Source organism: Lepidothrix coronata, unplaced genomic scaffold, assembly GCF_001604755.1.
Source record: "Lepidothrix coronata isolate B3197 unplaced genomic scaffold, Lepidothrix_coronata-1.0 Scaffold136, whole genome shotgun sequence".
Taxonomy (NCBI): Eukaryota; Metazoa; Chordata; class Aves; order Passeriformes; family Pipridae; genus Lepidothrix; species Lepidothrix coronata.
Genome location: NW_016690316.1, coordinates 1,260,406 through 1,276,509, shown reverse-complemented (window position 1 = coordinate 1,276,509; position 16,104 = coordinate 1,260,406). Strand labels below are relative to the sequence as shown.

Below are 16,104 nucleotides of genomic sequence, written 5' to 3'. Positions count from 1 at the left end.
AAATGCCGCAGGCTCCCCACGGAGCGTCCCCAGCATCCTCACGCCCGCAGGGATCCTGTCCCGGTCTCTCACGCCTGTACGTGTACACGTGCAAATCTCTTGCTGCAGCCAAATATTCCTCGCCGGGGCTCCCCCCGCACCCCCGGCGCGAAGGAGTTAAGGCGGCCGGGACCCCCGCCCGCCGCCGAGCAGGCTCCTGACGTCAGCCCCGCGCTCGGCGCAGCGCTCGGCGCGGCGGCGGCGGCGGGCGGAGGAGAGCCCGCGGCGGGCGGGCGGCTGCGAGCGGCCGGGGCAGCGCTTGGCCGCGGGGCCGCCGCCCGCAGCCCCGCCAGCATGTCCGCGAAGGAGCGGCCAAAGGGCAAAGTGACCAAGGACAGCGTCACCCTCCTGCCCTGCTTCTACTTCGTGGAGGTGAGTGGCCGCCGCGCCGAGCGGGCTGGGCTGTCCGCGGCCAGGCGCGGGGCTGGCGGGCAGCGGCGCGGGGCCGTTCCGCGCACCCGCGGACAGGGATCGCCTCGGCGCTCGGTTCGCACCGGCTGATGCAAAACCCTTACGTGATGCTTTGTCTCACCGAAATCAGCATCGAAGCCCCCTATAAGGAGCAGTAATAGAGTAACCTCTTCTATGCGGTCTTTTGAAGCGGGAATTATTTCTAAGAATTGCTCAGAAAATGAGAGGGTTGCTCAGCTAAAGTGTGCTATGTGCACAAGAACCTCTCGGGGGGAAGACATGTTTCAAAGGAGAGCTGGCTTCCAGGCAAACACCGCTCACATTGCTGTGATAGAATGAAAATCATGTTCATCAGGGAATGCTTAGAAAAATAGAAATGTTCTCAAAATTATAATCACTGGTATGTTTTTGCTGACCCCTGGACTATATGCTTCCTCTCTATCAGAGCTAAAAATGTCTGGTTTTAAAGCAGAATGAGGTTCTCGGCACATCTTAAAGAGCAAAACCTGCTATGGCTGCTCAGCTGGTCGCAGGTGGAGTTGCAGACATTGGCTGCTTGGTGTGTTACTTGGAGGCATTTAGCCTCCCTGGAAAGTACAGTCAGTTAGGTGCTGCTGCAAAATCATAAGTAATGTATGACATACATATAAGTATGTAGACAAAGGTTAAGCTTAAGGATTTGTCTAATGGCACAGCAGTAAGAGAAAGGTAAAAATGTTTTACAGATTGAGAAAAGTGTTTCAGGTGACCCCACTCACAGGGAAAAGCCTGAGGCACTTTGAGGCACCAAGTAACTTACTGAGAGAGATTGTGAAATAATGTGAAGAACTTAACGGTAAAATATGGTGTAAGTTAACTATAACTGACAGTCAAAAGCATAAAAACATATACAATACTTAATGTATAAAACATTAAAATATAAACATTGGGTGAAATATAAAATAAAAATTATTTTCCCTCAGATGCACTTGAAGGGCTTTGGAGGTTCTCTGGGAGATAGAAAGGGTTGGGCTGAGAAGGAGTTTTAGGTACCAGTGGAGTGTTTCTGCTCCCTAAGCACCTGGGCATGGTCAGCAGCTAACCCTAAGTAAGCTGCACCAATTGGAAAGCTTTGAAGAGGCCGGTTATATGGAAGCATCAGGCTCATTCTGTCAATGTAATTAGGCCTGCTCAAGAAAAGCCCTTAGATGGAAGAACTTGTTCTGACATATATCTTACATTAGCTTTGCATAGGAGGCAGAGGTTAAGCTTGGAGAAGCCCCTAAAATAGGTAGAGGCTTCTTTATTCTCTGTGCTGTCTTTGCTGCTTTGGTAATCCAAACAGGAAGGGAGTCTGCTGTACCTCAGCTTGGGCATAACTCTAATGCAGGGGATGATATAGAGAATCCTGCAAGACAGAACAGAACCTATGCTGTTTGGTGGGCTGTGCTTAGGCCTGCAGAAAGATGGGAAAAAATACAGAGCAACAGCACAAAATGTGTGCGTGCTGCTCTTAAGTGTTGCCTTATATAATATTGATTGCATACTTGTATTTCCCCTAGAAGCTCCCTGCAGCTGGTACAAGGAATAAGACAAAAGATTCTGTGAGCATTGAAGAACTTGCACTGAGTTCTGTGTATAGTTCCCACATGAGGCAGGCGAGTTCTCTATGCTGGTGTGGACTCTTAGGACCCTCAGCAAGTTATTTACAGCTACATCTAAAAACAGGTGAAGATTTCTTCGACACCCAGTTGCTCTGAGAGAGAGTCCGAGTCCTCAGCTAACAGAATGGTCTCCTAATGAACTTTTAGGACTTCTATGTTATACAGTCACAGGAACAAAGTCTAGAGCCTGCAAAAACCCTTTCCCACCAAGAGCAAGTTCTAATTATTGAACTGCAGACTTAGGGCCCTTCTTGAACTGGGAAGTAAAAGCAACATCAAGAAAAAAAACAATTGACTGCAATACACTTGATTGGGAAACTTTGGGTGAGTTATCAGCCCTCTCCCATTACACAGCAGGAGGATTTGAAACCATCTCTCACGTTTCAGTTGAGTACTCAAATCACTTGAGTGAAGGGGTAACAACAATATGATAAATATGATATTTAGAAACACGTAGCTTGTGTTACTTGGGTGCACCCACTCTGTACTTACACACACGCACTCTAATTCTAATCAGACTGTTGTGAATGCCTCTCTAAAGATTTGTTGCACAGCAAATGCCAGCACTTAAGAAGCATCATGTAAAGGACATGATGACTTAGATTTGTCTGTTGTGACTGGCTCAAAGATAACCAAAGATTAAGTTGTACCCCATAAAGAGAGATTTAATCCAAGATAACTTAATTGCAATGAGAAGTTTCAAATATAAGGGATAGAGGAGTTCACCCAGTGTGGTTGACAGGCATTACTATGTAATATGGATTTCCTTTGTAAGCAGGAGGTAAGTTCCTGACTTAATCTAACAACAGCCAACTACTTAAAAACAAGAGTTACCCTTAAATAAGGCCTTCTGAATTTTAAGACTTTTACTTTTATGAATGGGTGATAAAAAACAGGCTTTCAACCTCTCACCTCTGAATGCTGTGAACTCTTTTATATTTTTTTTCCTCTTGGCACTCATTCACTTTTATTTTCCCTGTCCTGTTCACAGCAGACAGTCCCTTCCCACTCACTCTGCATTGCAATAAAAAAAGCCATAGCCCATTAAGTCTTTACCTTCAAACAAGAAAATTAGGGTTTGCTGACATTCACTTTCCATCAAGACTTACCTAGGAGGTCTAGGCCAAAGGAAAAGCAGATTGTTTAGAAAATACATTATAAAAAAGTGCCATTTTTTTCTCTTGAATGCTAGACAAAAGGATACACTTGGAAGAAAGGATGTTGGGTTGAGGAGGAATTCCAAATTCCAAGTGGTAGGAAAGAGATGTGTTCATGTTATACAAATGAAATATATTCTACAGGGTGAAATAATATATGTAACAACCAATATAATGCAGGCATGCAGAACTTCAGAAATAGCAGCAAACAAATGCAGTTCTGACACTGAGGGCTTTCAGCTATTAAGATCCTTTAGAATGTGTTATGAATGAGACTAACTCCTGTAAACAAATGTGTTTAGTGGCAACAACTTTCAGAGTTGGATAAAATATGATTACATAGAATATATGCAGGCCAACTGCCCTGAAGAAGAGGAGACTGAGGGGAGACCTCATTGCAGTTTACAGCTTCCTCTCAAGGGGAGGTGGAGGGGCAGGCACTGATCTCTTCTCTGTGATGACCAGTGACAGGACCCAAGGGAATGGCCTGAAGTTGTGTCAGGGGAGGTTTAGGTTGGATATCAGAAAAAGGTTCTTCACCCGGAGGGTGGTTGGGTGCTGGAACAGGCTCCCCAGGGAAGTGGTCACAGCACTGATCCTGACAGAGTTCAAGAAGCATTTGGGCAATGCTCTCAGGCCCAGGATGTGACTCTTGGGGATGGTCCTGTGCAGGGCCAGGAGTTGAACGTTGATGATCCTTGTGGGTCCCTTTCAACTCAGGACATATTCTGTGAACTAATGGATAATTCAAACTAGCAGGTTTTGCCAACAAAAGAGTTAAAACATGAAACCAATATGCCCCTCTTAAGATCACTAGTTATTCTTCATTTATACAGGAAAAGCAAAAGGAGAATTGGGCTAAAGCTTTGACAGACATAGAACTGTAAAGGAAAGAAAATGAAGAGACAGCTTCTGAAAAATCTGGATGGGTCATTCCCTAAAAACATCAGGGGCAAATAAATAAGTATTATGAAGTAAATCTTAACACATTTTCAGTTACATATTTGCAAGTTTCATGATTCATAAAATAAAATAATTTGATGATTTATCCTATGTCTCATAAGAATGCTTTAGAGGTTATTTTAAAGGACTGGTAGTACTTCTGCTTAGCAGAACCTCTGATTAGCACACACTCGTTAGAGCTGAATAATTTTAGATTGCCTTGTGCATACTTACCTGAAGGATGTGGTAATCAGCACTGCCAGGCAGTAAGGTCTGTTTTATTCCTAATTATGCTTATGGTATTTTAGGGTTCTGTAGACTTATGGGTTATCTGAATTTCATTTGCATGGTTGAGAAAGACAAAACTTACCATGAAAATTCATAGCCCCTCTGGCCTAGTGGGAATTACTTTTCATGGTAAAAAGTCTAGATGCCTCTGGGAGAACTTGAAGACAAGTATTCCTGGAATAAGTTTTGCTTTTTGTTAACTGACTTTGTTTTCAGCATATTCAGAGTGTATCATAATTATATTCACTTAGAGAAGAAATATCAATGTCTTGCATTTTAATATGAACCTGGAAAACTTCCAGAGTTACACAGTTTCCATTCCTGGCAGAACGGTCCCACTTAGGAGGCAGGACAGATAGACACATTTCTTCTTGGTGAAGGAAAAAGACTGTCTTCACTCATGCTATCCCACTTCTAAACTCTTGGTTTAAGTCCTGTTTTCACAGAAGTGACTATAAATTTTGCCTTTGACTTCAGTGGCATTACTGTTTCATCTGGTGCCTCAGATATGGGAATGCAAAAGGTCAAGGTGTTGTCAATCTGTGTGACTTGATGCACTTATTCTCCAGCTAAATTGTGTTCCTGTGGCACAGCCTCCATCTGTTGGTTGCTTAAATTCCAGCTACTCAAATCAGAGATATTTCAGACAATGTCCCTTGTGCAGTTATATTTCTTTTTCCTTATGTTGTCTTCTAGACTCTTTGTATGATGCATGCATACAGATACAGGCAGCTTCTTTTCCTGCATTTTCCAGAGCTCAGCCAGGCCTTAATCATACCAGGATTGTTTTGAAACACTTCTTTCAGTACTGGAAGACCACTTATTTTTCTTGTTTCCCACAGGAGTTGGAATTCTCACCAGCAAAAGCACAAAGATCTGTTATCATTGTAGGACTCCAGGCTGCAAAACTTGGGAGGTCATCAGCTTCCATTGAAATAAGTGCATGTAGAGAATGACCACTGTGGCTCAGCAAAAGATGCTTTATTTCCTTTTGTTTCTAACTTACACTGACAAAGCTGGGTTTGACACATCATTTGATAGCTCAGTGTCGCTTCTCAGTTACATCTGGAATGTTTTTCAGCTGTTCAGTCATGCATGATCCACAAAGTTTAAATTATAGTCACCTGCAAGTCACGTATAGGTGTGACTGCAAGAGCCACAAAAAGCCAGAGAAGTGCACTGATTAGAATAAGAGAAAAGGGAGAGTAGGCTGTAGGACTAAATCTTTCTTCCTAAGAACATGATATTTGGATCTAATGCAAGAATTAAGCTATACTGCTATGCCTTGAAGGCTCATGTAGTCATATTCCTAGATTGGTTTTCTGTTATACTTAACTGGAGGGGGGGGAGGGAGGCACCCCAAAAAAAACCCAACTGCAGAATATGAAATTATCTTCATACTGTCAAAGTAGCATAATACTTTGCAAATAGATGGCTTTTTCTCTGAAAAGAGTCAACCATGTGTGAGAGCAGAGGAAGGAGAATACACTTAGCTGTGTGCTCATTGAGCTGACCTCGTCAATGTGGCTGACTCAGAGGATAGATGTCAGATTTTTTATAACAGTGCATTAGAGACCAGCATCCCCAAAATATTAAAGGGCTATCTGAGGCCTGAGGAGGCTGCTGTGCTCAAAGCAGCTATATAATTTGTTGGCTAAAGTCATCAGTGTTACATCCTTGACATCATGTCTGTGCTTATAGAAGAGCTGTACAGTCTGCATACTACCACAAAAGGGGAGTGAAAAGGGAGGTGTCGGGCCTGTGTCAAGGCTGTCTTGGGAGAACAAATGCAAATGACACAAGTTAGATCTCCCTTCTGTTTTTGGCTTTGTGCTTGGCAAGTGTAGAGTTTGAGTAGTTCTTAGTGAATGAAGACCCTGCTCCCTTTCCAGTCCAGCGACATGCTCTTGACCTAATACTTCCAGTAGTAAAAGAGGGCCTGAATACATTAGCAATTAAAGGAGATGCATTTTTCCAAATTATTGTGTCTTCCAAAAATTAATAACCCTGCCTGTGATTTTCTTCTGTAATTATTAAAAATCTATTACTCTGCAGCCAAAATTAATAAAACCCAGCTTATTGTGGAACCTTAACATGCACAGTAGCTGAGCTGTTACATTGCTTCTTGACTGATGATCCTGTCATTTAAAAGTTTGATTTGTTGGGAGTTCTGAAGTGGCAAAACAACATGGGAGTAAGTCACTGGAGAAAGGCTGGCACCCACAAGATTAATTTTTTTTTTTTGTATATATGGGAATCAGCATGTTTTAGAGAAGACAATAAATTGTAGCATTGTGTAGGGACTGATAACTTTGTCCCTTAGAGATGGGAGTTTTGAGGAAACTTCTAGCTGAAATTTGGTAACACTGACCTGAAAACAACCACCTTTTTTTGAAGTGTTTCTGTTCTTGATTTACCATAACCTTGCAGTAGGAGCGTAAAGTGAATTTTGTAATCAACAGTATGTGCAATATCCTAAATCTCATTGTGTGTAGTTATTCCCTGATTATAACTAATCATTGATTTAATTAAACAACAATAATAATAATAATTAAGAGAATGATTCATCAATTACATTTGAAGTCACACTGAAAAGAAATGCATTGGTGGTATTTTTTTATGTTTTAAATTTCTGCTTAAGGATTTACTTTCTATTTAAACACATACATGCAATTAAAGAGAAATATTTGCAAACTATTTTTAGATTATTCCTGCTTGAAAATGTTTTGTTAAACAATTTTTGTTTGTTTCTCCCTGTGTAATTGCTGCTTCACATACATTTATAAAAAAATTTAAAAAGCACTTTTAGGATTACCATGCATTCAGCATGACTGAGATTTCTGAAATAAATAGGAATTGTATCACTGGTATGTCAGCTCTATTTTTGGTCTTACACATACTGAGAGCTTTCTATTAAGATCTGGTAAAAGATCAAGACGTTTGATATCGGTTGTATTTCCAAAGCTAGACTCTAATTGGCAGTCACCAAATAATTAGGTTAAATTCTAAAATCAATGCTGGAAATATGGATAACTTCATTTTCCAAAATGATAATGATAATAGATTTCAATGACATCTGGGATTTGAAATTAAATCAAATAGTGTTAAGTCTAGGAGAAGAAAGATCATTATATCATGTCTCTGCACATAAGTTCCACAAAACTTAGACAATGGCAATGTAAAAATCCTTTAGAGAAAAGACTAATTCCTTGTGGCTTTTGAGACAGATGAAACCTGCATCCAAAAAAGGGACAAGAAGCAGCAGAAACTTGAGTTCAGAGAGAAAAGCAAAAAACCTTTATACAGATGCAAGTCTTACACTTCTGAAAAACCTGAATGCCTTCTCTTATAAGCCTGAGGCATTTAAGAATTAAGTTTAGAACATAAAAGTAAATCTAAAAATCTGACTTTTATGTGAGACGTCCCCTGCTCTATAGCCATCCTATGCTTAGTACTCTCTCTTCAGAGAGACAGGAGTTCTCAAAAACAAGAGAAAATGGCAGAATTTAGCTATACTATTTCTTAATATTGACCTATTATGGAAGGATTTCAATCACAGTTATGACCTCAGTATTCATTCCTGTCAGGAGAAGAGAGACCTATCCTCCTTGCATTCTCTCCACCTGTCCGTTGTGAATCTCACAGCAAAGTACAACAGCCAGGGCAGCTGAAAGCTGCAATCGCTGTTAGTAGCTGGCTGAGAGAAGGAATACCTTGTTTCCTCCAACCCATCACAGCCCTCTTTCTTGTCTCATCCATCTGTTGTGCATTGTCATTTAGACCGTGAATTCTTTGGCACAAGGACTGACATCGATGATAAATTTAATAAAATCTTCCACAATACCACAGCCTTGCCATGTTAGTATCCTGAAGATAAATAGGAACTCTTTGCTTAGTTAAGTGCTTAGAAATACAAGAGTTAGATATATAACTAGCAGTGTACAGTTTTGGAGAAAGAGAATTTATAGAAGCCAGGGCTTCCCAGGTTCCATCCACTCCAATAAGATTTTGCTGCTAAGGCTTGACCTTCCACTGACCCATTTGCAAGACCTCTGCTGTCATACCAGACCTGTATTCCTGCATTACAGAGTGTGCAGTGTGGTGGAGTTGCAGATGTAGGATAAGAGATGGAGCACATGCTGGTACTGGAGACCTCAAGCTTATAAACAAATCACCCAATAATCAGGTAAAGAAATGCAGAACTGCAGCTGGCAAAACTGATTTAAGGGGTAACAAAGAGAACAAAGAACAATCATCCAACATTACTGTTTTGTTTTTTTCTGCACTGGGTAACGTACAGGAGGTTTTCTCCTTACAAGATCTCTGGGTATTTACATCCTTGTTGAACTCTTGGGAACAGAGAACATCTTTTCTGAGACAATTCCTAGCTCAATACAGCAAAAGTTTTTAAAATATTAATAACATATTTGTTATTAATAGCAAAGTCTATGGCTTAATGAAGGCTTTTAACTTACAGTTTAAGAAAACAGCAGGAAGAAAAAGAAAAAGAAATTTTTAAAAAATAAATAGACCATAAATCAAACTTTTCCAGCAGCTATGCTGATTATGGTTCAAGGCTCTAATCCAAACAGAGTTTGACCATTTGAGTCAAATTCTACATTTACAGATGTAAATTACAAGATAAATAGGGATCTTTCTCCATTAGCCAACCCAAGAAGTAAGAGTATAAAGACTTATTAGTTAAAATATGTGAATTGACGTTGGGGGTTTTATTATTCTAATTAGGAACAGGAAAATTCCTATTCCATTTTGTAATTAAAACAATACACATTCTACCATCTAATTATATTTGACATTTTCAAGGTGTTGGGAGCTGAAGTCTGTAATTACAGAAATACTACTGCCTTAAGCAGAACACTGCATAAATATTCATATATTAAATAGCCAGTTATACCGTTTAGAAGATTTTAGAAAGATTTACTTTTTTTTAAGAAATGTTAGGCTTTAAGAAGATGCATTTAATATTTGTATTTTTAAAAAGATTGGAAGAAAAATGTCCTGTGGGATCTGACATACTGTATACAGCAAATTGACTACAAACCTATTCATTAGTATTGTAAGCAGTTATGTTAGAGATTCATAGTCCTTTAAAATTATTTCTTTTCTTTTAGCAGAGTGAGTAATTACAGTCAGAAATAATATGGGAGTCCTGTAGTGAAGTCATAAGACAGTAAAATGCAATTCTTACAATTCCTTGATTTTGTAATTAATAATAAAATTATAGCTTACATACAGTAGTTTAGAAAAAAGTTATCCACATCTTTTATTTTAGTGTCTCACAATAAAATACCACTTCACATATCGCCTATTTTTGATAGTTGAATATTGCCATTTAAAACAATTGCCTTCCTAAGAATCTCACGATAAAAGTGTAGTTGGACTTGTTGGTAATGCATAGCCTATTGTTCAAAGAAAGACTCCCTTTCCTGATATTGGAGAAATGGAAAAATACACACTAAAGATGGAACTCTGAATGCAAGGTGTTCTGTGAGTGTGCCTGCTCTGTGTTTCCATTCTAAGAAATGAACCTTTGGGGACATCTTGATAAAAGAGTGTAATTTCTGAAAAGAAGGGCAATAGGCACTCTGCCTGTTTTGTTGATTTAGCTCATTGGAATGTTTGTGTCCTGTTATAAGAAGCTTTGCCCCATGAGGCATGGACCCTGGCTAAGTCTTTATGTATGACTTTCAAATACTTATTAATAAAAGATGTTGCAAATGTTTCAGGAGTTAAATACTGTGCAAAAGGGAAGTCGCAATGCGTATGAGTTGAAATGCTGTGCAGAATTTCAATGTCCAAGCAAGAGCAGCAGAGACTCAGTGCAAGCTCCCTGCACACCAGGGCAGCATGCACTGTGGCAGCCTTCCTTCAGGAGGACACTTATCCCAATTTAGTTGTGCAGGCAGGTGTTGAGAGAAGGGCACCCAGAGTCTGAAGAGTTTAGGGAAGTTCTCTTTCCTCCTGCATATCTGTATAATGACTGGAAGCAGTCTAGCCCATGTTGACTAATCATGCATGCTTGCTTTATGGTCAGTCAGGGGCTGCATCCAGCAGGAAGTGAGGAGCAGTATTATATAAAGCATCCAGTTAAAGAACTGGACTTCTTCCTGTGGTGGGCAGGAAGCAGGACTCAATTTAGTGACATGGTATATAATTATTCCACATATATTTATGTCAGATTATATAATAGTTGTGTATTCACATAACATGTATTACATATTGTGTATGTTATATGCTATACAAAATATGTATGTGTAATATAGTATGTGAGTGCAAATAGATATATACACATTTGGGTTATATATATATACACACACACTACTTACTGAAGCAAACTTCCTAGATCCTGGTGTTATTTTTGTAATGCTCACAGCACTTAAGGATGCCAATACACATTTCCTCCCTTTCTGTGCAACCACAGCCTCTATACTACGTGCCATTACAATGCAATCAACTTCAACACGGACAAGCAAAATTCTTCCATTCTCCACCTCCTTCAGATTTTGCTTGGAACACTTCGAAGACACAACTTAGCTTCTTCAAATCTGTCATTCAGCAGATCAAAGATAAGCTGTTCTTTTAAACAAAAACTAAGTCATATTAAAAGATGTTTCGATTAAATGTAGCTGGAACCCTCCTTCTTTAATCACTCAGTTACATTTTATGCAAAAAAGTCTACATTTTAAAATGCTTAAATGCTTCAAAATCTGAAAATTGCCAGTTAATGCAAGAAACCATTGTCCCTCTGCAATGTATAGCAGATTTTATTAATAATTTTTCTGAAAGACATATTGACCCCATTTTACCTCTGCTTTTTCTATTGTATTGTAGAATGGGATGAAGAACATTGATTTTAATCAATCAGTTATTTTTGTAAATGCAAACTGAACGTTGCAAGAACAATATAATCTAAGTATGCCCAAAATATGTTAGGTCAATCCCTATTTCTCATAATCTCAGATGCTATTATGCATAGGTACCTTCATTGTAGTAGACACACTGGGAAGGAGTCATTGCATCTTAGTGGAGGAGCAGGAGGTTACTCTGGTGTTGTCTTATTCAGGGAGGACTCTGGAAAATAACAAACAAAATGTATTTCTGAGCATTTACTAAGAGGATACAGAGAATAATCATATCCTGCTGGTCACCTCTGAATGCCCCAACACCCACCCTCGGGGCAGGGCTGCCCTCTCTGTTTGCTTATAAACCAATGGCTTTAAAATGCCTTTTTGCTATTTCTTCTCTTGAATGACTTCCTTCCACAGAGACTTATTGGTTGAATCTGTGCTTTACAGAGCTGGTGGGAAGCAGGGGTGAATTTATCCCCAGAAGGGCCAACTCTGCTCTTAATAAATTACTGGAAGTAATTGCAAAGCATAAAATCACTAAATAGAAAGAGGATAAAAGACCATAGTCATCATGGTTCCAAACAGACTGAGTCTTGCCAAAGTTAATTGCTTTTCTGATAGAATGGCAAAATGGATGTGCAAAGGCAGAACGCCATTTTATCACATATTTAGATTCTAGGGAAGCACTGGATACTGGTTTTCATTAACTATCACTTTGAAACTTAATACAAACTGGCTTTGATGTAATGACTGTCGTACACATGACACAGAGTTGCTCAAGGACCAAAAAGAGTGATTGATGAACAGCAGAATGCTGAGGCCCCACATGGGAGATTGCAGTCCTGCTACTTTTTTTAAAAAAAAGTTAAAATCAAAGTTTGTCTATTAATGATTCATAGATGAAAAGGATAAATTATATGTGCTGAAGATTGGACTGGGTGTTTTGACTAGCTTGGTAGAACACATGCTTATTAATATCAACTGAACAGTATAATATCTCTAGAGAATTAATTATTTAAAGATAATAAAATGGATATGACAGGAAGCAGTGAGATGTAAATAGCAAACATCACAGAGATTTATTAACAGACTGTTGTCTTTGCAAAAGCATTGCTATTCCATTTCCAAACAGTAATTTGTTGCTTTCTTCTCTTCTAGTTGCCCATATTGGCATCTTCTGTTGTTAGCCTCTATTTTCTTGAACTTACTGATGTCTTCAAGCCAGTTCACTCTGGATTTAATTGCTATGACAAGAGTCTGAGTATGCCATACATTGAACCTACACAAGAGTCTGTTCCCTTCTTGATGTTGCTTAGTCTGGTTTTTGCTGGACCATCAATTACGGTAAGTTTGAGGTGCTACTGTCACTTAATAAGGATTTTGAACAGAGTTTCAGTTGGCATAAAGAAAATAGCATCTTTGGTTTCAGTTAAGCTGCAGACTGTCATCCAGGCTAATTACCTTAGGATTTAACATTTGTATTTCATTCTTCTATAGCAAAAGGAGACACACTTCTTAAAACATCTCCTGTACCACTTAATCTACTCTCACTATCCTGATTGTGGACATTAATATTAAGAAACAGCATCTACGATTGGGTGATAATAGCTTGAATCATTCTGTTACACTCTACAAATATTTGAACTTTAACAGACAGGACATCTCCATACTCTGAGATACAAAAAATTCAAGATTTTGTTGGAAATAGCCCTGGATTTGCCACTTTCTTTTAGAACTAGCTTTATTTGATAAGAAGGTATATCAGTCTTGTCAGTGAACTCAACAACATTTTCCCAAATAACACTGGAACACCTCTAAATTTCAGGTTAGTCATTAAGAGCAGGCAAAAAGGGGCTGTTTTAACCATTCACCCAAAGGGAGGAGATGATTTCAGCAGAACAGAGATGTCCTGTCAGAATATGAGCCATATATATATATGTGTATATATATATATATATATAAAAGAGGGAATTCATTTTGTCTGCTTTTAGCAGTTCAGATAGGAACCTTATTCTCACACCACTCCTGTCTGGCAAATGGAGAGAGAAATTCACCTTGAGTGAGTGATTCCATGCACCTAAAAAGCTGAATCAACCTTTTGAACGGATCTCTTCTCTCCCCTGACAGCAGTGACTACACATCTCAGATAGGCACTTCTCGAAGGCCAGCTGCAAATGTATCTCTGCTGCCAGCTTCTCTGAATTCCCTTAAATTCAACCAGTTCATTCCTTTTATAATACTATCCAATTTACAGTTAAAAAAAATCTATAAAATATGATGCCTCTATAAAAATCATCAAGTGCTGTTATCTCTTTGCTTTCCAGAATGTTTTTTTCTTTATTTGTCTTTTTTTTTTTAACTGAACTATTCTTACTGCATTTGATTTTGTTGGTTTAGAAATCATTTTTGAAGGATTCTGCACAAGCAGCAGGCTAAAAATTGCACTCAGTTAGCAACTGGGAGCTAAGACTCTGTGATCCTGGTGCAAAATGATTGCTACAAACACCAAATACTGTGATCAAAACCAAAACTTCGGTATTGCAGTTTGGCTGGATTTCTTAAGGTTAGACAATGTTTCTGTTAACAGCAAAGTGGACTTTTCTCAAGTAGCTACAGAAGGAATCTTTCTAGACTCATTTGGGCCACAGTAGAGGGGTAAAACCTGATTTTTACTTTGGAGAGTTTATTTCAAGCCTAGGTAATATCAAACACCTTAAATCAAGATAAAAGATGCCCATTTCATTACATAGTATTTATTAAGGGCTGTGATTACAGCTAAATTATTTCAGCATTGCATGATGTTTTGCAATAGAAAATGTCATTCTTGCTTGAATCATTCTACCAGCAGTACTGAAAATTGACCAAAAACATGCCATGTGAGGAACTCAAACCCACACTTGAGCATGCCTATAAAAAATAAGTTTGGTAAACAAAATAAATCCAGAAGCTTCAAAGTACAACTGGCTGAAAGCTGAAGGCCTTAGGAAGGTGTAATTCATTAACACTGATGTGAGCATGAATGTGATGCTGAATGTATTAGCTGGAGACTGGGGAGTGATAGTGCAAAATACACAACTTCCGTCAGTAAAGGTATGAAGGTATTAGCTCCTTATTTTTCAAAGTAAAAAAGCTGAAATAAAAAACTCTGGGATTTTTTGTCCGATTGGTCCCTTTTTCTTTGGAAAAATAGGCCAGTGAAGCTCAGTGAAAAAAGATTACAGTTGTACCATTGTCATCTTATAGAGTTTACTTTTCATTAACATTTCAATTAATTATACATTTCATAAAACTTGTAAAATACAGAAAAGAAAGCATGAGCTATGTGAGGAATGGAGGATCTCCACTATATCCAAGTCTGTGTCTACACTTCAGGTACTTACTATGGTATGAGGCAGGAGGTCATCAAGACTCAATAAAATACAGATGTGATTACGCCACATTTTAAATATTATCAAAGAGCGTAAATAAAAAAAAAAGGAAAGTAAAGAAAAATTGTGTGTGAGGAAGAAGACAAGCAAATTCCAGTCTCAGTCCCACCTTATTAGAAATACAGGAATAGGAAGTAATAGTAGAAATATTAGGATAGGAAGTAATTTTTTTTCTGTATTATTTTTGTTGATATAATAATTTTTCCCATATATAAACCCATTCACTTTAATTATTTTTACAAAAAAAAAGTCTAACATTTTATAATTTATTTTCCCAAGCCATTATTTCAGAAAGATCTGAAATAAGGCTTTGGGGCTTTATGTTTTGGTTTTTCCTTTGGGCTTTTTTGCTCATTATTAGTGAGTAGCAAATGCTTTTAAACAGGTCTGTTCTGTAGGCCTGAAGGGTTACAAAAAGTAACTGCCTGTATTATTGACATATGTCTTATAGCTTCTGGCATAGATTAAATTTTGTATATGTATTCACAAACCACAGGAGACTTCAGTGTGGAACAACTGGACTTGAAGAAATTACCAAGAGGGATGTTTTAAGTCTGGAATATAGATATACCTGAATTGCAACATGACTGCCATTTGCTTCAAAGAACTCTGAATCTGATCCTCTGACAGATTTGCTCTCTAGTTACTCCTTCAGAAATGTTAGGACCAGTTATTTAATGGTATCAGTGTAGGTTCAAACTCTTATCAGCCACTGACTAAAAACCTGCTTAAAGGCCCTTTCTAACAGAGATCACTAGGAAATTAGATCACATTAATCTGGGAAATCAATTCATGCAAGAGAAATTCACTGCTGGCAGTTTCAGTCCTACTGCCTCCTCAATTGTAGGAGTTGGTTTCTTTGGAAATACCAGCATCTGAATTTTCCTTGACATAGGCCTTGTAGTTTCCTACTTTTTTCCTCTCTCACACAAGCTAATCTGCTGTTTTCCCTGTACCAGACGTTCACTAGAGCTTGCATAAAAACTATTAGAATGTGTCAGGCTTTTAAGTTTGAAGTACTACTAATTTCTCTGGGAAGCTTCAGATCTAAATTGATCCAACGTAGACAGATAATAGGGAACATAGTTCTCAGCTAATTAGAATTCCTTAAATAACCCTTACCCACTAAGTTTTCAATGTCATAAGACAACCTTCAATACTTCGATTTTTCTGGCAAAGAAATTTCAGTTTATTAAAACTTTAGATAAAAATAGAGTTAGACTATGCTTGTCCATTTTACCTCCCTTCTCCTTGGGTGAGGGGTGTTAGTATGGACAAACTTCACTGGTAATTACAGCAGATTCAGCACAATTCAGATCCTTTGGTA

At 38.6% G+C, this 16,104-nt stretch overlaps 1 protein-coding gene across 1 annotated transcript in view; it reads left to right on the top strand.

Annotated features, from left to right (window-relative positions):
• The first annotated feature begins 309 nt into the window (after positions 1–309).
• PLPPR4 (phospholipid phosphatase related 4) overlaps positions 310–16,104 on the top strand; it is a 29,584-nt gene continuing 13,789 nt past the window's right edge. Inside the window, exons 1-2 of the mRNA XM_017827209.1 lie at positions 310–411; positions 12,508–12,693. Of these exons, the coding sequence (XP_017682698.1) occupies positions 334–411; positions 12,508–12,693 (264 nt within the window). The 5' untranslated portion in view covers positions 310–333. The remainder of the gene's footprint in view (positions 412–12,507; positions 12,694–16,104) is intronic.